Source organism: Furipterus horrens, unplaced genomic scaffold (genome assembly GCF_987537825.1).
Source record: "Furipterus horrens unplaced genomic scaffold, mFurHor1.1.pri manual_scaffold_2, whole genome shotgun sequence".
NCBI classification, from domain to species: Eukaryota; Metazoa; Chordata; class Mammalia; order Chiroptera; family Furipteridae; genus Furipterus; species Furipterus horrens.
In genome coordinates this window covers 1,101,888-1,122,731 of record NW_028327172.1, presented here as the reverse complement: position 1 = coordinate 1,122,731, position 20,844 = coordinate 1,101,888, and the positions used below count along the sequence as shown (strand labels likewise).

At 64.6% G+C, this 20,844-nt stretch overlaps 1 protein-coding gene and 1 long non-coding RNA gene across 4 annotated transcripts; one reads left to right on the top strand and one right to left on the bottom strand.

Annotated features, from left to right (window-relative positions):
* Window positions 1-3,920: 3,920 nt before the first annotated feature.
* On the bottom strand, window positions 3,921-12,336 carry MRPL23 (mitochondrial ribosomal protein L23). Of its 3 annotated transcripts, none has more exons than XM_090292786.1 (5): window positions 12,161-12,336; window positions 8,427-8,549; window positions 7,490-7,572; window positions 6,995-7,068; window positions 3,921-4,117 (listed from the first exon to the last, which is right to left on the bottom strand). In XM_090292786.1, the coding sequence occupies exons 2-5, from the start codon at window positions 8,429-8,431 to the stop codon at window positions 3,962-3,964; spliced, it is 318 nt and encodes a 105-aa protein (XP_090148912.1). In that variant the 5' UTR covers window positions 8,432-8,549; window positions 12,161-12,336; the 3' UTR covers window positions 3,921-3,961. The 3 variants fall into 3 exon arrangements, with proteins under 3 accessions (XP_090148912.1, XP_090148894.1, XP_090148904.1); XM_090292768.1 differs by lacking the exon at window positions 12,161-12,336 and adding an exon at window positions 11,049-11,131; XM_090292778.1 differs by lacking the exons at window positions 8,427-8,549; window positions 12,161-12,336 and adding an exon at window positions 11,049-11,121.
* Window positions 11,306-20,559, top strand: LOC150017339 (uncharacterized). Its single transcript, XR_016514357.1, has 3 exons — window positions 11,306-11,363; window positions 12,033-12,172; window positions 20,433-20,559. It is a non-coding gene; the product is annotated as an uncharacterized LOC150017339 (long non-coding RNA).
* Window positions 20,560-20,844: the final 285 nt, after the last annotated feature.

Genomic DNA, 20,844 nt, shown 5'->3' with positions numbered 1-20,844 from the left:
GGACCCTCCGCATCTGAGTGACTCCACGTAGCAGGGTGGGGGCAACAGAGCTCCGGAGGGAGGGACGGACGCAGTGGCCTGGGGCACCAGGAGCGGACCTCCAGGCACCAACCCGAAGACTCGGAACCAGGACCCCGCCAAGCTGGGTGGCACAGAGCGCGGCTGTGAGCGGCGAGGGCTGGCCGCCCAGCCCCCAGGGCCTGGCCTCCTGCGGGAAGGCGGGCAGGCCGCCCCTCTCCCCTCCTCATGACGTGAGGGGCTCCAGCATCCGCCCCACGAGGCTGGGGCCAATCAAAGCCAGATGTGGGAGCACCAGAAAAATGCTGATTATTTTGACTAGGAAAAGCCCTATTTACAAAGAAATAATGAAGTGATTGGGGGGCTGGTGCTGGGGATGATCTCAGCGGGAAGGAGGGAACACAGATGCTGCACAGGGCGCCTGCCGGACCATGTGTGGAGAGGTCCTGGGCCAGCTGCTTCCAAGGCCAATGGCCATCGCGTCCCCACGGGCATCTCGGGGTGTCTGAGGCCGAGCCCTGTGGGGTGCAGCTCATCCCGTGGGTGTGAGCCTGGAAAGGGATTCCTGGGATGGAGACGGGCCCTCATCCCTTTTGCCCAGGAAGCAGAGGCATCCCGGAGGCCAGAGGAGCGGAGCGCTGGGCGGGCAGGGATGGGGGGGTGGCCCTGCAGTGTGGCTGCCCCTGTGCGCGGCGGAGGTGCGAGACCACCATCTGCCATTGACAGAGTCCTAGCACAGCTCAGAGGGCAGGTTCTGTGCTCCGAAGGGACTTCGGGTCAGTTGCAAAGATGAGATAGGCACCCACACCCGCTGAGATTTGGGGATCAGCCCAAGGCCCCTGGCGTGGGGGAGCCCGGCCACCAAACTGGGGCCGATGAGTTTCCTGAGGGTGAGAGCCGAGTACCCTCTGTGGGGCGGGAGGACCTGGGGCACAGCACTTGGAGGACAGAGGCCCTGGGAGGGGCCAGAACCCCAGGGCCAGCCTAGCCCTTGACTTCCAGGCAGGGGCTCTGAGGGACCCTGGGCACCCTCAGGAGCGGGGACAGTCTGAGGACGTGGCCCCACCTCTGCAGCCTTGAGGACATGAGGACCATGGCAAGCCCCTTCCGCGCAGGCTGTTCCAGACCCAGCAGCCACACCACCCGGGGACACAGGGAGGCGGGAGGCGAGGACTCGGGAACGCGGGGACGCGGGGACGCGGGGACACGGGGACGCGGGGACTCGGGTGCATTGCATGCGTGCTGCAGACAACTACTCGGTCCCGAGGCGGCGGCCCTGGAGGGCGCTGGGCTGAGTGAAAGGAGCCCGTCACCACCGGCCACACACACGTCACTCATGTCTGTGAGACGTGTGGGAGGTCACAGGTGGCAGGGCGCCGGCCAGGGCTGTCGCGGGGCGGCCCAACAGACGGCCGTGGTGACGGACGCGGAACGCAGGCCTCAAGCAACGCCCTTCCAGCGGGGACCGCAGGGTGTGCGCTCGTCTCCGTAAAGCCCCTGAGAGAGACGACCACCCCTGCCCGGCAGCAGCCAGAAGCCAGGGGCACGGCCTCAGGCGGGACCGCTGCCGTGCTGGGGGCGGGGCTGGCACCCACAGCACCTCGCTGGCAGCGGCCGGCCCGGACCCCCACGCACCGCCTGACCCCTCTCCCCGGCTCCCAGGGACAGGCGTCTGGGCTCTCCCGCGGGCAGAGCTGACGTGCTCTCCGATAGCCCCCCGTTACCCGCTCACTCCCTCAGCTGGTCGCTACTACGTCTAGAGTCCCAGGAAGGCCCAGAGGAGGGACGGGAGCCCGAGATCACGGTCACTCCAGAGCGACCTTCCAGGAGCCTGACTTCTTTCCCTTCTGCTGGAGGCCGGGGCTGAGGGCAGGGCAGCGGGGGGCACAGGGCCGGGGGGCCGTGGACAGCCTCACCTGTGACTGGGGCCCTTTCTCAGTGGGGACCCGGTGGGTGGGGCGGACCCCTGCAGTGAGCCACTGGGGGGGCTCCTCTGGAGCTGAAACGATGGCCTGAGGGGCCCAGGGAGGGCTCTGCTGGCCCTGAGGGGAGAACCAGGCACCGAGGGGCGTCCAGCTGTCCTGTAGGCCCTGGGCGGCAGGGCCTTGGGGGGGCACTGCTGGGGCCTGGGGTACATCCCTGGGGGTCGCGGACTTGGGTCCGCTGCACAAGCTGAGGAGTGAGGCTGGGGGGCCCTGTCCTTAGGGTGCGGGAGGCAGCTGGCCGCAGCCCCCACCCCCACCCTGCACCCCAGGTCTCTGTCCCTCCTGCAGATAAACAGCCCCCCGGGCCACAGAGGCACAGAGGGGTGGGGGCAGCACTGCGGCTGTGGGTCCCGAGTGAGTTCTCTCTGCAGGAGCAGGCAGGCTGTTCGGTCACGTGGGGATCTGGTGGAGAGACATACGCCCAGGCCGGGGGGCCCCCGGAGGGGGGAGGGGAGCACAGCGGGCTGAGATCAGCCATGCTAAGGAAAAACTAAGTCACAGGGAAGCCACTGCATGGGGCCCCTGGCCTCAGGGGCAGAGGGGGGCTCCCTCCCCAAGCCTGGAGCCAGGGCGCCTGGGTGGGGAAGGGAGAGACTCGCCAGCCCCTCCTCAAAGCTGTGCCTGGGGCCGGGGCCCAGCGGCCCCCCGCTGAAGGCCCACTTCCTGGATTCCTGCAGGCAACCCCCACCCCGCGCTCCCTCCCCGCCGCCCCGCCTGCACCCTAACATTTCACGCAGGGGCTCTGCGGCTCTGGGGCGTGGGGGCTTGTGTGGCGCCAAGGACTCTGAGGCTGGGGGCCTGCCCTCCCCGCTGGGCAGCAGGCCTGGCCCTTCAGGGGCCCCGGGGCCGCAGGGAGGGTCTGAAAGCCAAGGCGCGGCGGGAGGGGCGGTGCCGGGGCGGCTGGGCTGGAAGGGTAGCTGGGGAGGGACGTGATCCCCTCCGCCCCCAGCCCTGAGTTGGGGTCCTCAGGGCCCCAGGAGTTGCTTCTCTGAGGAAAAGGCCGTTGCTGCAGCAGCAGGCCACTTCCGGGCCTCCCGTCACTTTAAATCAACACCGAAGGGCAGAGCTTGCCCTACCCTCCCCCCTGCCACGGGGGTGCCTGCCCCCCACAGCCATCCTGTCGGGTGTCCCTCGCCCAGCCAGCTCCCCACTTCCGCCTCTCCCTGCAGCCCCGGGAGGGACAGGGCCCAGACTACAGCAGGCAGCCATGTGCTGGTCTCCTCGCTGCTGAGATCTCTAGCCGATCCCCTCTCTTGACATCAACACCCCGCGCCTCTGCCGCAGAGGGGCTCACAGTCTGGGCTCCCCACTGCCCCCCCCCCGTCCAGGGAGCTGCCGGGCTGTGGTGGGGCTCAGGGCACAGCTCAGACCCACGGACAAGCCTCAGGGGCCCGAGATGTGGGGGTCAGCCACCGAGACACCAGGCCCACCCCCCGCCGTGGGCTGCGCCCCTGCCTGCCCCCCGCCCCACTCCAGGCCTGCTCCTGCCTCCTGCCAGCAGCTCAGGGCCTCGCTCTGCACTTGTGTCTCCTGACCACCACCTTCCTTGGGTCCCTCTGCAGCCCCTGCCCACTCAACACCCCCCAATCATGTTAAACTGGAGCCGCGGCCGGGAGGGGCTCTGGCCAAGACTAGGCTCCAGCCAACACCCGCCCTGGTGCTCACGAAACAACCCCCAACCCCCCCGCCTGGAGCCAGCCTCTCCGTGTGGATGCTGGGGACGGCTGTGGGTGCTCTTCCCAGTGGCCTCTGCAGCCGGCGCGACCTTGTCTGTGTCCTGGGACCATACACGTGGTCATAGGGGCCAGGCGGCACCCGGGCGCCGTGCGCACAGTGGGGGAGCCGGGAGCGGGTGTGCCCAGAACCAGCAGGCGAGGCCTTGGTGGAGACCCAGGGACAGAGGGGCAGTCACTGGTCCTCTGTCCACACGCAGCACTTTTATTGAAGCTGTGAGCCCGTCACAGGCCAAACCAGCTGGGGACCCCGCCGCGCCTGGGGTCCCTGCCCTGCTTCTTCCTCTGCTCCTCCAGGAGCTCCTCCTCCATGGAGCTGCTGTCTGGGGCCGGCTCCTTCTCGGGGAAGATGTCGGGGAACGTGAAGGTCTGCCCGTGCGCCTGTGGAGGAAGACCGGGCTCCAGCACGGCCACTCCGGCCGGCCGCGGGGGGCAGGGGACCTGCGTGGGCCCCGAGGGCCACCGCGCCATGTGGACAAGGCCCCCCACCCCTCCCAGACCCACCTGCCGGAGCTCGGCTCCCACCCTGAGCCCCAGCACAGACACATGTCTCCCCAAGTAACGTCCCTGCCTGGAGGAGGAGACACCTGAGTGCAGACGCCGGCCTGTGTGACAGCGGGGCCGGCAGTGAGGGAACTGCTCTGTGACAGTGCAGTGTGACACCCACGCTCTCTTTAGGGGTGTCTGCAGGGGGCTGGGAGGCTCAGGGAAACGCGGCCCCCAGCGTGCGCGCCCCTAAAGCCTGTTCCACCCAAACACCCGCAGGCCTCTGCCCACATGAAGCATGTGAGGGGCGTGTAGGGCGGCAGCCTGTGCGCCAGGGCCTTCCAGTCTCACCGCGGGTTCCGTGTGCTCCTGCCGCCCCTGCCCCCCAGCCCGAGGACCGGGGAGCCAGCCCCCACTGCGGGGGAGGGAGGCGCACCCCAGACAGGTAGGGAAGGCGGGGGATGGCAGTATCCGGGACGCCCTCGTCCGTGAAATCAGTCAAGCACGCTCGGTTCTTGCAGACCCTTGTTTTGTAAAGAAATGTGGACGTGGGCAGGCGGCCAAGTGCGAGCTGACCTGGCCCGTGCGCCCCCCGAGAACGAGGTTTATACATTCGGGTCACGTGGAGCGGGCGCGGGCCTGCGGTGATGAGAAGCAGCCGCGCTGCCTCGGTAGCCAGCCCGCGGGAGGATTATCTTACACGTTTCAAACCTTTTTTTTTTCTTTTTTAAAATTCCAAAGGGCAATAGTTTACATGCAGGGCTGATTGCCCGGAATGGGGGTTTATGTTTAATATATTGAGGTGATTCTGCTCGTTTTCCGAGGTGGGGGAAACCCAAAATGACATTTTAAATATAAATACAAAGATGGCAATTTGCAACAGCTCGGGGAAGAAAATGAGGAAGGGTGAAAGGAATTCTGTTTTTACCAGAGGCAGCTGTTTATGGTGCCTGTGCGGCCCCTTTCTAGAGAATTCACCTTGTACTTTCAAAAACAAAACCCTCAAGCCTTACAAAGAAGAGAGAGCAATCTGATTGCGGAAAAATGCAGAAAAGCAGAAAAATGTCACAAAAGTGAAGAAACCGGCCCGGGCTGCAATCCTGGAGCCAGGGCCATTGTCTGCTCGGCTGCCGCTGCGGGCCCCCGCGGGGCCCGCCAGTCATTCCTGCGCACTGTGTAAACAGCGGGCTGCCCGAGGCAGGCCGGCGCTGTTTGCTGCGGCCCTCGCCCAGGGCCGTGGGGCCGCGGAGATGTTTATCAGGTTGTCAGAGGAGGGAAAAATGTGGGTCTCCCACCCAGTGGGACCGGCTTTTCCGTGGCAGCCAACTCAAAATAAATCTGGCGATTTAATTTGTCTTTCTGACTGACCCTCTGTGTGCTTTATGATTAGCTGTTTTTAGAAGCCCCGAGGGGGGCCCGAAAGGACAGGCCAGCAGAGAACAGGGTGGGGGGCAGAAAAGGGACCCCTTCAGAGGGCGTGGGACCAACCTCCTGGCTGTTTGCCGGCCCGGCAAAAATCTGCAGGAGCGTGGGGGCGGGGTGTGTTACAAAGGTGACTTTGGCGCAGCAGGAACTGTGCCCAGCGGGGACACTGTGCCCCCCAGCCCGCCGCCTGGGTCTTAAAACCTGGGGTTCACAAAGGCCTCAGAGCGGCAGCTGCAGGCACCAGGTCTGAGCCCCGCTCAGTTCATTTTTCGGGGGTGGGGGGCGCTGGGGAAAACGTGAGGCTCAGATGACTCAAAACCACAGCTCTGCAGTGAAGGGCCTCATGGCGAACGTGGACATGCGGGCTGCCCCGCAGCCTGCCCTGGCCGAGGCGGGTGGCCGGGCCCCGCGTGGAGGACACAGGGGCCTTTATCAGCCCGGCGGCGCCCCCCCCGACCCCCACGCTGGCCGATATCATGCCCAGCAAATATTAGGCCAGGCAGTCACGGCCCCCATTCGGGACAAGAGCCGTGACTCTTTGCAGAAGGGCTGCCACGCTAGCCTTGTCCCCGGCGCAGCCGCCCGCGAGGGGTTCCCAACAACGCTACTGCCATCTAGCGGCCGCCGCGCTTGGCTCCTCCCGGGGCTGCGGCACAGACTCTGGGGGGGGGGGTCTCGAGCAGCAGGAGGGCAGCTCGCGGACCCAGCGGCTTCGGAGACCCTCGGTGTCAGTCCCACGCCCGAGAAAGTGCGCCAGCCTGCGGCCCACCGTCACCCCGGGAGAGCGGGAACGGGGGCGGGCGAGTGAGCAGCTGGCTGGCCGCAGCCCCGGGCTTGCTCAGTAAAGGCTCGTGTGGCCGGGCAGGAGCCGCAGGGAGAAGCGGGGCGGCGGTGCTGGCGCCCACAGCCCAGTGGCATGGGGTGGGGGGCAGGGGGGTAGGAGGCTTCCAGCCCCAGGTCCCGGCAGCGACTCGCACCCCGAGGGAGGGCCGCCTCCCCGCCTGGGCCCCGTCCAAGATCCGGCCCTCCCGAGCAGGCAGCCTTTGAGCTCAGCGTGATCTGGTTTCTGTCAGAACCCAAATCCCCTGGGCCTGGGTGGGCCTGCTCTGCCCGCAGCACGTTCAGAGCTCCAAGGCTCAACAAGGGTGGCCCCTGAGAAGTTCCAAAGTGCCCCAGCCCGTCCCCTCCCCCCGGCTCATCGGGGCTGCACTGTGCACCAGCAATGAGCCAGCGGGCCTTGGGATCCTGCCCGCCCCCGGCCCCCAGGACGTGGCTGCTGCACAGACGTGCACCCCCCGCCCCCCAGGGTCACTGCCAGCAGCCCCGCGGCCCCGCGCACACACTCACCAGCTGCACGTAGGCCACCTTGTAGTCCGGCTTCTTCACCCTGACATTCCTGTGGTCTCTCTTCCTGTTGGAACCTGTTGGGGGGAGACCCGTTGCTGCCAGCACACCACGCACAGCGCAGCTCAGCCAGGGACCCTTCTAGGACGGCCCTGCACAGACCGTGTCACACCCGAGGGTGCTGTCTCGAGTCTGCAGGCTGTGCTCACGGCTCCTGCTAAGAACCTGAACGTGGCTCCAAAGACTCAGGCAACTGGCTTCTTGGCCGGCACCTTGGACCGGGGTCCCCAGGAAGGGTTAGGGGAGAGCGCTCTGGCAGCGCTCGGGGCAGCCCTGGGGGCCCGCCCGCGGCTCTGCTCAGCCCCAACCCGGCTCTGCCTGGGAGACGTGTGGCCCTGAAGCCGCCTCAGCGTCCTCCTGTGCCAGGAACCGGGCCCACGGCGCGGCTGCGGGGGCGCACGGGGGAGCGGCAGGGAGCGGCCCCGCGCAGGCACCCACCGTGCTGCACCCTGGTCCGCACGGCGGCCACGGGCACGCTGTAGATGCGCTCCAGGTAGTTCCTCAGGTCCACCCGGGTCATCCTGGGGAGGGCGAGGGAGAGGACGCGTGAGCCAGGCTGACGGGGGCCGTCCGACCTCTGGGCGAAGCCCCCAGGTTACACGGTGGGGCAGCTGGGGGCCGAGCCTCATCAGCCACATGAGGGAAAAGCCCGGGCAGTGGCCAGGCTGCACCCCCCGCCCCCCCAGCACTGTCCCACTGACGCATCAGCGAGGGGGCCCTGGAGGGACCAGGCCCGGTCACCCTCCCACTGGCTCCCACTCGAGAGGCCAGGCTCCGAGGACCCTCCCTGGCTGCTGGGAGCCCAGGCCGACCTGCCGTCCGAAGCCCTGGGGTGGCCCAGTCTGCAGCTGCTGCCCCACCCCAGGGTCCTAACCGGCACTTCCAAAAAGTGACTGTATTTGGGGGGCTCTGGTCTGGTTTGCTTTTCACCTTCGGTGCATCAGAAACTCAGGCCCTCAGCCGCACCCGCCCTTGGCCCTGAAAGCTCAGGGGAGCACAGGCCAAGGCTGGGCCACGCCGGGGACAGTCACACCTGGGCTTCCGAGCAGTGCCCTACGGCGAGGGTGACAGGGCAGCTGTGCCCCTGGGGTGGCCAGGGGCCTGGGAAAGGAGCCGGCTCGGCTGTGGTGTCAGCAGCTCTGGGGACAGGGCCGAGCCTGGGGGCAGAGCTTGACGGACGCAGCAGGAGGGGGCAGGAAAGAAGGCAGGAAAGAAGGTGGCCGAGGCCCTCCAGCCCGCTGGCCCGGGTGGGGGGGCCGGGCGGCCTCTGCAAACAGCAGGTCTCCGTCAATATTTGCAGAGCCTGCGGGGCGGCCTGCAGGAGTTTCCCCAGCGGGAGGAAGCGGCGCCCCCGCCTCCGGTCCTGCGGACTCACTCCATGGGGATCCGGAACTGCACGGTGTCCTCGGGCTGCGGCGTGCCGGGCCGCACCAGCTGAATGAAGAAGTTGGTGCGGAAGACGCGGAGCTGGGGGTTGCCCAGCTGGTACAGAGGGTACCTGCGAGGGAGAGACTCACGTCCACACTGGTCTGGAACCCCCCGAGCAGGCTGCGCGCCCGGGCCCCAGGGCTGGGAGGCACAGGGGGCAGCTCTCCGCAGGCCATCCCCCTAAGGCCCCCACGGCCCCGTCGCTCACTCACATGGTTCTGCCCAGTGTGGGAGGCCAGTCCCCCGACCCCATCTTGGGGTAATGTGGGCTGGTGACCCCCGCGGCCAGCCTTTAGAAAGGGGCCAATGAATGATTCAAGAAACAAACAGAGGCCAGAGGGGATAGACCCCTAAGCCCCCCAAACAGGCTGGTGGTGAGGCTCAGAGACATGTGTTTGCTGCAAGTGACAGTCCCACAGGCACTGGGCCCCAACATGGCTGTCCCCATCCCAGCAGTGGGCCCCCCGTGGCAGGCCCGCTGACGACACAGTTCACCCACTGACCCCCTCGTGCCGGGCGAGGCGGTGGACAGGCAGCTTGCAGACCCCGGCTATGCCACGCAGTGGGGACGGGGCCACTTCCACACCCCGTGCAGGAGAGTGCCGGCTCCGCCGGCACAGGAGGCTCAGGGAACGGGGGGTTTGCAGTCCACCAGCCCCAAGCGCACCCCGAAAGCCCCCCGGGTGGGCAGAGGTGGCTGTAGTTCTGAGCCACTGCACTTCCACGGGGACCACACTTCGGCCAGGAGCCCAGGGGCAGGTCGTGGTGGGGGGTAGGTGCCAGGGTCTCTGCTGGTCTCAGCCACCCCAGTGACCCCTCGGCAGCACCGAGCACCGAGGAAGGGGCTCACTGTGGCCAAATCCCACGCTGGCTCTTGCCTCCCATGTCGGGCAGATACCAAGGGCCAGGGCGTCAGAGGACCCGAGTGGGACGTCTTGCAGGGAGCAGGGCGGAGTGGGTGCTGGCTCGTGGCTGGGCCAGGGCATGTGAACTGAATGGCTGGGTACCGTCTCTCTGGGCCGCGTGGGGGACTGAGTCCGCATGTGGCAGTCACCGCGGCAGAGGTTCCCTGTGGCACAGCCTCTGCGCAGGGTGGACACGGCAAGGGGCCGGGAGGGCAGGTGGGCCTGAAGGGTACAGGCCTTGCTTTGCCCTCGTGGGAGTGCAGGCAGACAGCTGCCGCCCAGGGGGCTCCGCCCACGCGGTGACCCACGGCAGCGCTGCAGGGGCACTGTGGGGTGTGCGGGCACTGGCTCAGACGCCCCGCTCTCTCCAGGCCACCCCACCGTTTGGGGCCCGAGGGGGCTGCCCAGGTGCTGGCACTAAGACACCCGATGGGAGGGTCTAGGTGAGAGGCCAAGGCCGGCAGGGCGAGCCTGTTCCCCCCCCCCACTGAGCCCCAGGCCTTCCGGGCCCCTGCCTGAGGCCTGGGACCCCCCCCAGCTCGGGAACAAGCTGGCCTGCCTCTGCATACCCTCCTGCTGGGGCCTGGAGCACGGCTCCCTGAGCCTCCGGGAGGCCCTGCACCCCCGTGGGGCCCACCCCGGCCTCTGGCTGGTTTCGCCCAGCCCCCGGCCTCCCTGACCGCTCCCCTCGCAGTTTCGCAAGCACCTCGACCTAACATCTCTCCTCTCCTGCAAACAACAAGCTGGCTGGCTGCCACCTCCCGCCCTGTGGCCCCAGGGTGACTCATCCGCAAACCCACCCTCTCCCTCCCTGCACCGCGTGGCTCCGCTGCAAGGCCCCCCTCCCGCTCCCCCGGCCAGCAAGAGAGCACGTGCGCGCAAGCTGGGCCCCTTGTTCTCATTCCCTTCCTGCCTGCACGTCCCTGGCCTCCAGGGTGGCCTCCGGGGTGGCCTGCAGGGCCTGGCTCAGAGCCTCCACTCCTTGGGGCCCCTGCCCCTTCCTGGCTGCTCCAGGAAGCGGTGTCCCCCCCACCCCCCTGAGCCCCCTGACGCCCTCTCCCCAAAGCCCCGCTCTGCCCCAGCCACGGAGCCTGCCTGGGCGCCTGGGCCGGGGGTGGGGGCATGCGGGCACCCCGCACGGCCCTGCTCCCCAGGATCAACGGCCTGCGCGCATGCGTGTGCGCGCTCGCCCCTTTATCCACGGACTGGCACTTGCAGGAGGCCACGGGGCCTCCTGTTCTCGGGGCCACCGCGGCCCCGGATTCCACGCATTCATTTATTCACAACGCAACGCATTCATTTATTCACGGATTCGCACTTGCAGGCGGCCACGGCCTAAGCTCTGGGTGGTCCGCCCGCCGAGGGGGGAGGGGTGGCGGGGCTGGAGGGGCGCAGCGCGGCCCCGCCCCAGTGCCGCGCGGGCTGGGCGGCCCCTTGGGGGCGGGGTCTGCGGGCCCAGCGTGGGCCCCCCGCGGCCGGGCCGGGGCCTGCTCCGGGCCTAGCGTCCGGCCACGTGGCCCGGGGTTGCGGCGGCGCCGGCTGCCGGGCTCGGACCGCGCTCCGGCAGGCCTCACCCCTCGCCCCTCTCCCCGGGCCGGGGTCCGCGCCCCAGTAACCGGGGCCGGGACCGCCCCGCCCCTCCCCGCGCGGGCCCCCCTACTCACAGCACGTTCCGCGCCATCGCCGGCTTCCGGGCCACGGGCGGAAGAAATGGCGCGCGCGCGCCCGGCGCGGCCTCCGGCCCGGCGCCCCCTGGTGTTCGGAGGGTGCTCCCCGCGCCCCGCGGCAGCCCTGCGCCCGGAGACCGCCGCGCCTGAGCCCCACCCGCCGCACAGGACCCAGTCCCCAGGGCCTGTAGCTGCCTCTCCCCGTCCCCTGTCTGCACCCCGCGGCGCCCTGCGCGCTCCGCAGGGCAGGGGTGGCGTTGTCAGGAGCACCAAGCCGGCCGCAGCAGAGAAGGGCCCCGGGAAGCCTCCAGGGTGGGGATGGGACCCAAGAGGGCTCAGGGCGCTGGGCCTGGCGGCTGCTCCCAGGAGAGCAGCAGAGCCTGCAGGGAGGGGGGGCGGGTGCCCCTCCGAGAGGCCCGTCCTGGGCGGGGGGCTGCAGGCCCCCCTTGGTGTGTCTGTGGACGGGAATGACGCAGGCGCTGCAGATGAGGAGGGCGCACAGGGCAGGGCCCAGGTGGACCGTGGGCTGCGGCCTGCCTGCTGGGGACAGACGGGGAGGAGCAGGCCGTCCCCTGCTGGTCCCCAGGCCCACGTGGGATGCAGGGCTCCAGCCTTTGGTGGAGGAGACTTGACGGCGGGGACATGTCAGAAGGGCCACTGTGCGGTGGGGCTGGGAAGAAAGAGAGCTGCGGAGGGGCCCAGCCAGCAGTCCAGCAGGCTCTCTCCTTTTCATAAACTGCTGACTCTGAGGCCAGGCCCTCACGGGAAGGTGACATGTGACTCACAGAGAGGTGACCAGAAACTGGGTTCAAAGTCATGTGAGGCTAATGAGAGGGGGCGGTGGGTTTGGGGGCTCTGCTGCGGGGCGGACCCCCCACGCTCAGTCCTGGCCTCTCTGATTATCTGCCAGCTGCGTCCCCTCCACAGCCGCGGGTCCTTCCCTGGGCGCCCATGGCCACCTCCTCACTGCCCCTCCCCCAGGTCACCCCTGTGCTGCGGGACGTGCCTCCCCTGAATCAACCGGCAGCTCTTCCCGGGCCGAGGGTCGCCGGATAAAACAGACACCGCCCAGCTAAATTTGAAGCTCGGATAAGCAACGTGGTTCTCACCGTCTTGGGCAGGTACGACCCCTCTTGACAGTGGGCGCCCTGGGTTTCTGGTCCTGGGGGCAGGGGCCGTGAGCCAGCCCGAAGGGCCGAGGGCCTGGGACCCTGAGTTCCCCTGGTGGCAGCCTTGCCTGTGCCTCCCTTGTGGGTGAGGTGGCTCCCTTCCACTTCAAAGGCTTGATGCACACCAGGCGGATCTGGGGAGACTGGCACGGGCAGGACAGCCCAGGCTAGGGTGGCAGGCTCGCCCCTCCCCAGCCCCTCGCCCGCCCGCCTGCCCGAGTGGCTTTGGGACTCCAAACAGACCACACCCCCAGAGTCGAGGTCACCTGGCTGGTACAATGGGTCCAGACCTGCTGGCTGTGCTGGAGCAGTGTTTGCCATTCATGTGCAGGCCAAGGCCTGTGGGATCTGCCCGCCTTCGGAACCCAGTGGAGGATGCAGCCCGTGGGCCCTGTGGCTCCCTCCCGGGGGCTCGGGGCACCTCCCCAGTGCCGTGCCTGGCTTCCTGAGGCATTTCTGCTTCCTGGAGGGGCCGGCACACAGGAACCCCCGGGGTAAAATGCTGTGTCTCATTGGCCCGGATACCAACGCGGTGAGAAGTGTTTGCCCTTTCTCGTGTCTCCGAATCTGTGACCTGTCTATTCATGTCTTGCTCGCTTGTTCCCAGTGAGGGTGTGTTATGGGCTGAATTGAGTCCCCTAAATGTATCTCAGAATGGGACTGCATGTGCAGACGGGGTCTTTAAAGAGGTGCTGAAGGTAAAAGGAGGTCGTTGGCGTGGCCCTAATCCAGTGTGACTGGTGTCCTGATCACCACAGAGGGATGGCCGTGTGGGGACACAGGGAGAGGTCTGCACGCCCATGAGCGAGCCCTGGGGGCGGGGGGCAGCCTGTGCACAGCTGGGTCTCGGACTCCAGCCTCCAGGACGGGGACGTGAGCGTCTCTGGGGCAAGAGGCCGCTGTCGGTGCGCACTGGCAAACCTCTTCGGGTGCTAATGTTTCCCGTGGACTTCCAAGTGCATTTAGTGTGTTCACTGTAGGATCCCCTCGTCTGTCAGAACCTCTTCCCTGTTCGCCATCTGCCTTTTAATTTTCCCAGCCAGCCCTGCCGAGGGAGGAGTGGCGCGCAGCGCGCGGCCCCCACGCAGGTGAGGGCGAAGCCCCCGTCTCGCAGGAGCCCCTGAGAGCCGCCGCCTCGCGCCTCCCCCGCCCCGCGCCCCAGCCCCCCCGCCCGGGCCCCCGTGACCTGGTCAGCCTGCACGGTATGGAGTTTGCCATAAATGGAAGCGTCGGCTATACTGCTCTGCTTGGCTCGCTTCCCCGGGGGACGGTTGGGGGCCGGGCCCGGCCTCGCGTGCGGCGGCCGCATTCCTCCGCGGCCCGGGGCCGCAGCACCGCCCGTGTGTCCGCTCGCGCTGGTGGACGCTTGGGCGGCGTCCAGCTTCGGACGGTGGAAAACAAAGCAGTATTTACGTCCATGTGAAAGTCTGTCCAAGGACAGCCATTTCCTTTTCTCGTGGGTAAATGCCGAGGAGGAGAATGACTTCAGACCACAGGGGAGGGTCATGTCGAGCTGGGCACGGGAGGGACAGTGCCAGCGGCCCGTCGTGCATTTCCGCCCGCGGGGGCGGGGGGGGGGGCGCCTGCCCGGGCCTGCGAGCCGGCCGTCCTCGGGGGCGGGCGCCCTGTGACCTCAGTGCGCTCCCCGGCGACCGAGGGGCTCCTCCGTTTCCACGTGCGCCCCGGCCCCCCGTTTGTCTCGTTAATGAGGTGTCACGTCTCATCTTGTGCCCACTTTTTAAAAACCGGGTGGTTTGTTTTCTTATGATGAAGTGTCTGCACTTTTTTTTTTTTTTTTTTTGGTACATTGTTTGTTTTTGCTTTTCTGAGCGTTCCTTCTATCTTCTGGGTCACGTCTTTGTGAAATATTTGCGGGGCAAACATTTTCTTCCAGCCGGCGTCCTCTCTTTGCATCCTCTTGACCGTGTCTTTGAAAGAGCAGACCGTAAACCTTCTTGGCGCGTTTCAGCGCGCAGGGTTGCCTTTTCGGGGGCTGCGCTCCGGGCCCGGAGGCCCCCGTTCCCAGAGGGGCTCTCCTGGGTGTGTGGGGTTCGCGTTTCCTGCGTCAGCCTCTGATCCATTTTGAATTAAGTTTTGGTTATGAGGTGAGGTGTGATTCCACGTTATTATCATGACTGTTACTGCACGTGGCTATCCCAGCGTCCCTGGGGGACTTGCTGGACAAGTGACAGTTTCTGCAGAAGTCTGGGGTTATTGCTGGGCCCCGTGTTTTACCCTCTCGATCTGTGGGAATATCTGCCCACCAGGCCCAGTCCGTTTTGCTTACTCTAATCTTAACTAATTCATAGACTGTTAGCTCGGCTTTGCTCTCCTTGTTCAGGGTTGTTAGGGCAGCTCTGGGCCCTCTGCATTTCCAAGGCCCTGAGCGATGGGGCCTCTGACTGGGATGGCATCAGGAAATGGTGGGAGCCCTGGTGGGTGCAGCTCAGTGGACTGAGCCCCGGCCTGCAAACCAAAGGGTCACTGGTTCAATCCCCTGTCAGGGCACAGGCCTGGGTTTCGGGCCGGGTCCCCAGTTGGGGGTGTGCATGAGAGGCAACCACACACGGATGTTTCTCTCCCTCTCTTTCTCCCTCCCTTTTCCTCTCTCTAAAAATAAATTAATAACATATTTCCAAAAGAAAAAGAAATGGAGGGAGAACCGCCGTCCCCACAGCAGTGATGGGATCTCCCAGCCCGTGATTCTTTTATGCCTCTCACTGATGTTTTCTGTTTTTCAAAATGTAGGCCTTTTACCCCCTTTCTCAGAGTCAGTCCTAATTTTGGATACTCTTAGGAAGTGGGTTTTTTTAAGATCACCATCTGATTGTTCCTATTTTATAGAAACACAAGTGACCTCCCGTATCAGTCTTATGTTCTGAAGCTTTGCCAGACCCACTCATTAGCCCCTGTAGCTTTTCCTGGAGGCTCCCTTGGGTGAGCTGCTCGGGTCGTCTGTGACGAAAGCAGTCTCCTCTCCCACCGGGCGATTTTTTTTTCCTGCCCGATTGCACTAGTGACCACCTCCGGCACAATGCCCTGGGGACCTGCTGAGCAGACTCCCTCATCTTGGTTCTGTTCCTAACAGCCCTTCTCCACGAGGTGCCCTGTGCTGGAGGGAGGAAGCTCCCTCTGTCCCCCGTTTGCCAAGGGCTTTGTGTATTTTTTATTTTAATAAGGAATGAGTGTTGTATTTTGTCAGATGCGTTTTCTGCACCTCTGGAGTGGGTCCTATCTATGGGTTTCTTTCTTTTTTTCCAATCTGCGAACATGGTGAGCGACTGATTTCCAGGTGTTATGCCGACCCTGCGCTCCTGGGATGGACAGCACCCGGTCATGGCATGGTCCCCGGTTTATAGATCGCTGAATTCCGTTTGGTGACATCGTATTTAGAATGTTCGCACGTAGGGTTTGGAGGGACACCGGTCTGTGGTTTTCTTGGACGGTCTTTGGGATTGGGTTGGGGTAACGCTGGCCTCATAGCGTGGGCTGTCACATAGCCCCCCCCCACCCCCCTTCACCGTCTTTGAAGAGTTTGTACATAAGCGCAGCCATTTCTTCTTCCGATGTTCGGTAGGACCCACCAGGGAAGCCGTCTGGGCCTGGAGCTTCCTTGGTGGGGAAGTTTTCTTGTTTTGTTTTTTTTTTCTGTGAAGACGCCTTTAACTCCACCTTTCCCTCTCAGGTGCTCTGTGCTTTCTGATGGTGCCTTCATCGGCTGTGTTTTTCGAGCAGGCTGGCCATCCCAACAGACCTGCCAAGCTTTGCGGCAAAAAGGTGTCCCTCACATCCCCAGAGGATTATGTACTATCTGCGCCGTCTGTGGTGACGTCACCCCCCACTCCTGAGAGTGGCACTTGGTGGCTTCTCAGTTGCTGTCGCTGTTTAAAAGAAGCGAGTTTTGATTTTATCAATTTTTTTTTCTCTTTTTATGTTTTCCATTTTGTCGATTTCCATTTGATCTGTACCATTTCCTGCCTTGTGCTTCCTTGGGATTTAATGTGCATTTTTTCCTATATTCCTTAAGGTGGGAGCTGAGATCACTGACCGAGCCTCCCCCCGCCCCCCACTCTCTGCCGGGACCCGCGGCCCCCCGGCCCCCAAAGCGGGGCGTCCGCGGGCCGCCACGTCCACTCTGCCGAGAACACTTCCCAGGCTCCTTTCTGATTTTTCTTTGACTCATGGATCATTTAGAAGTGTGTTATTTCAATTCTAAATAGTTGAGCGTTTTCCAAGGGTCTTTCTGTTATTGATTTATAATTTAATTCCTTATGGTCCAGGAACATAACTGTGTGACTTGAATCCTTCTCAACTTATTAAGTCTTGTTTTATGGCCCAGAACAGGCCCCACGTTGCTGGGTGCTCCGTGCTCCCCGGGAAGGAATGTGGGTTTGAGCGGCCCGTTCCGTAAGTGTCAGCGGAGCCGAGCTGGCTGGCGTGCTGTTCAAGTCTCCCGCCTCCCTGCTGGGCCTCTCCGACTGACTGTTGAGAGGGGGGCATTGATCTCTGGCTCCAATTGCGGGTCTGTCTCCCTCTCCTTTCCATGCCATCACTTTTGGCTTCGTGCACTTTCTGAAGGTCTGTTCCTGCTTTGAAGCTACGCTGCGTGTGTCTGTACATTGAACACATGTCCCCAGGCCGTAGCCAGACCTCTGCCCAGCCCTGGACAGTGTCCTCCCGGGCACGTGCCGCGGGGCCTCCCTGCGGGTCCCTCTCTGACGCTCGGCCCCATGGCCTTGCCTTGCCTGGGCCTCCCCGACCCCGACCCTCAGCTCTCTCGTCCTCCCAGGGACCCTGCGGGCCTCCCCCACCACCCCCGTCCCTCCTTCCTGCACCGAGGCCTGAGCACGCTCTCGAGGACGCAGGCCGGGCAGCTGGGGGGTGCGCCCTGACCCTTCCCCGTCTCCTAGGGCCCTTGTCGTTCACGGCCTGGGGTTTTCTGTGGTTTTTATCTGTTTTCCTGTTGTTTTGGGCAGGAGGATCCCTGTGGCCCCTGAGCTAGATGTGAGGAACACGTTTCCGATGTGCAGGCATGTACCAGGCACCAGCCCGTCCTTCCCTCCCAAGTGCTCAGAGTGCAGAGAGCGGGCTCCACGCTCCCCTCGAGTTTATCGCGGACGACTTTCTCCCGCATCCAGCTCTCTGACTCTCCCAGCACGTGTGCCCCGCACCTTAGGGGCCGTGCCCTCGCGCTGCGGGGGCTGGAGAAGGAGCCAGGAGAAATTCCACAGCCTGCAGAAAACATCACAAAGCAGAGGCGCTGGGGTTCTGGGCCCCGGCCTGTGGCGGCGTCCACAGCACGCGGCCGTGTGACCTTGTGTCTCTGAGCCTCAGTGTGCTCTCCTGGCCAGTGTGGCCGGGGCGGGGGGCACTGCCGGGCACCCCACTCCCACAGCCGTGTCACCTCCCCCTGTGAAGCCCGCTTTTAATTTTCAGACTTCTCCTAGTGCTCCCTGCCCATTTTCCCTTCTCGATGAATTCCACATGCGTCTTGTCAGCCCCCTCCCCCGCTCCGGCACGCCCCTCGCCCCCAAATAAATCCCATTAGAATTCTGCTTGGAAATCTGGCAACTCTATACATTAATTTGGGAAGAGCTGGCTCTTATAAACTTCCTGCCCAGCACAGGATGTGTTTTTTCTTTCTCTCTTCTGCCCCCCAAGTTTGTTTATGCATTTCTCATTAAAGCTTGTCGTGTTCTTCCGAGGGACCCCTCGCGTTTCTTAAGAGGGTCATTGCTCAGTGTCTTCCTGCTCTTTGGCTTCGTGTTTTCTTTTGTTTGGGAACGAGATGTGTGTTCTCCTCCTTTATCTTCTCGCAGGCCACGGCTGGAGCAGAGTAAGCGATATTGAGGTGAAATATGTGTTTTGCGTCTGGCGACTTTCCTGAAGCCCCTCATCATTCTGAAGGCTCTTCCGCTGGCTCTCTGGGGCCCACGGAAGGGCTGCGGGGGCCCCCCCCGCCCCCCGCCCGTCCTCCGATTTCCGCTTCACGTCTTTCTCATTGTGTTGGGCGTCGAGGCCGGCCGAGCTGTAATGGCAAAAGCAGGCGCCCTCGCCGGGTTCCTGTGCCGGCCTGGAATGCGCGGGGCCCACCGCACAGGCCCAGGGAGGAAGCGCTTGTTTACCCTGCTCTATAGTTTCTGGAGGTTTTGTTTGGTTTTGTTCTCAGAAGTCAGACCTGACTCTCAGCAAATGCCCTTTCCCGGTGTTTTACGGCTGTGAACCCTTTAAGATACGCCAGGAGGTGAGAGTAAAAATAGGAAGAGGCTGCGGCACCCCACCCCCCAGCCCTGGGCCTCCGAAACGAGACGTGCCAAACCCCATTCCACTCCGGGCGCCCCCTGCCCGCCCCGCCCCACCAGAGGGGCCCATCCATCTGAAACGTGTCCTCCTCACATCCAGGCACATATAATTCATGGTCTCGTTTAAAAACTGCGGTGTCAGTAAGATCGCGCTGGCTCCCCCCGCAGCCCGCTCGCCACGCCTCTCGCTGTGTTCCAGACGCTGGCTGCGGCCGCGGGCAGCTGTGGGGCCCTGCTTTTAACTCTGTGGACCCCGTGGGGGAGCGTGGCCGGGTTCTGTGACCGGGGCGCGGGGCAGGGCGCCGCCGGGTCCCCAGCATGGCAGGGGCCACCCCCCAGTTCGCGTGGGCACCCAGCTTCAGTGCCTGCCCCTCTCAGACACAGTGCAGAGGTGCACATGCTCCCGCCACCCGCCCCGGCTGAGCCTGGAGGGCCGGCTGGGGGCTGGGCCCCACACCCCCTCCTCCGGGCCAGGTGGCCACGGCCACGGGGTTGGCTCGGGGTCGGCAAACATGCCTGGAGGCCCCCGTGTGCGTGGTGAGCGGGCAAGGCCCACACCCTGCCTTGGACCGTGGTGCCCCTTTGTCTCTGCTCACCTAGAACCATCCTCCACATGTTGGGGGGTGGTGGGCGGGGGCTCTCTTGGGTCATGGACAATTTCGAAGCCTAGTGTTGGCCCGTTGTCTTGAAGAGTGTCCCTCACTGGCACAAGTCAGGCAGTTTCTTCCCGGCTGACTGACGTGGACCTTTTAGGCCAGAATGCGGCTCAGGTCACGTGGGTCCTCCGTGCGGCTCAGAGCCGGGAGAGGGGCGCCTGCCTGTGTCGCTGTTGGTGACAGTAAGATGGATCACCAGGTGCCGTCCACCTGGTTTCCCCTAATGCGTGGGAGCCAGAGCCCAAATCTTCTGCCATCTGTCCTTCGAGAAGCAGCCCCACTGTGGCCACGGCTCCGGTAACGCTGCGTGGGGAGCTTCCCGCGTCCCGTCTGCACCCGCGCGCACCGGTGGCCCCGCTTCTGGGACGGCCACTTCCCGTCCGCCCGACACCCCCGTTTTGTGTGAGCTGGCATCTGTGCTGTCTGCACCTGAGGGCGCCTCGCTAGCTGTCACGCTCCCCGGCTCGCAGGCCCCCACCCCGGGGACGGGCCGCTCCTCGGGGCCGCCTTGCACACCCCCGCCCCCCACATGGCTCCCATCTTCCCTTGGCTTGTGGCGTCTTCGACACAGAGAAGTTAGTCTTTGTTTAACCTTACTTTCATCGAATGTCCCAATCTCCTGTTTTACAGTCTGTGGGCTTTAGGCCTTGTCAAAAGTCGTCCCTGTTGGCAGAGCCTGCTGGGACTCGCCTGTCGTTCTTCCCCCCGAAAGTCTGACGCTTTTTCAGAGGCAGGTCGGCAAAGGACCAGGTGCTCACCTGGGTGGACGGCGCGGAGGAAGCTGGCGTTTTAGGGTTCATTCTCTGCCGTTGCCAGCGGCTGCAGCCCCTGGGCCGGCAGCACTTTCTGCTCCCCGTGTCCCCTGGGGACCAACGTCCCGGCTCCCAGAGGGCGCAGGGAAGTTTTTCTTTCTACTACTCTTTCCTTTCAGGTTTCTTTTTCTTGTCCTACAGCTCTGGCTGGGACACCTGGGTGACTGGGAACAGAGTTTGCCACCCCGAAATGTGCCTCTTTGGAGCTAGCGATGGTTTTAACATGCCGGTCGCTGTAAAGAAGCAGCAGCGACCGGGGAATCTCTGAGAACCGGCATCATTCGCCCCTGGGAGGGGCCTCCCTCAGGGGCCGGTGGGGGGCTGGGGGCCCCGGGGCCAGGAAGGGTGGGGCGCCTCAACCCCCAGCAGCCGTGCGCCCCCTTTCCTGTGCTTGTCCCAGTCGCCCCAGGACTGCCCGCCCCCACGTCCTCTTCTGTCTTAGCCGCAGGTGGCATTGAAGGGGGCGGTCTCTGCGTGTTGGCAAGTTGCTCAGAGGTCCCTGTCCAACCTGCATGCACGGGAGGTGCCGTGTGATCCCACGCCCACGTATGCTTCTCCGGCACGTCTGTCTCGCGTGAGTTCCGTGGCCGGGGCGGGCGGGAGGGCATTTTCCTGCCCCCGCAGTGACCGTGAAGTGGGCGGCGGGAAGCCGACATCCTTGCCTTCCTCTTGGCTCTGAAGGGGACTGTCTGATGTCCCATGGTCACGTTCCCTGTCGGTGGGGGAGCTCGGCTGGGGGTCCTACAACAGCCCTTAAACGGTCTCTTACACGAGAGCCACCTGGGTCTCTGGGCTGATACGAAGCCAGACCAGCATTCGAGAGGCACCCCCTTGGCCAGGACGGGGTTCAGCAA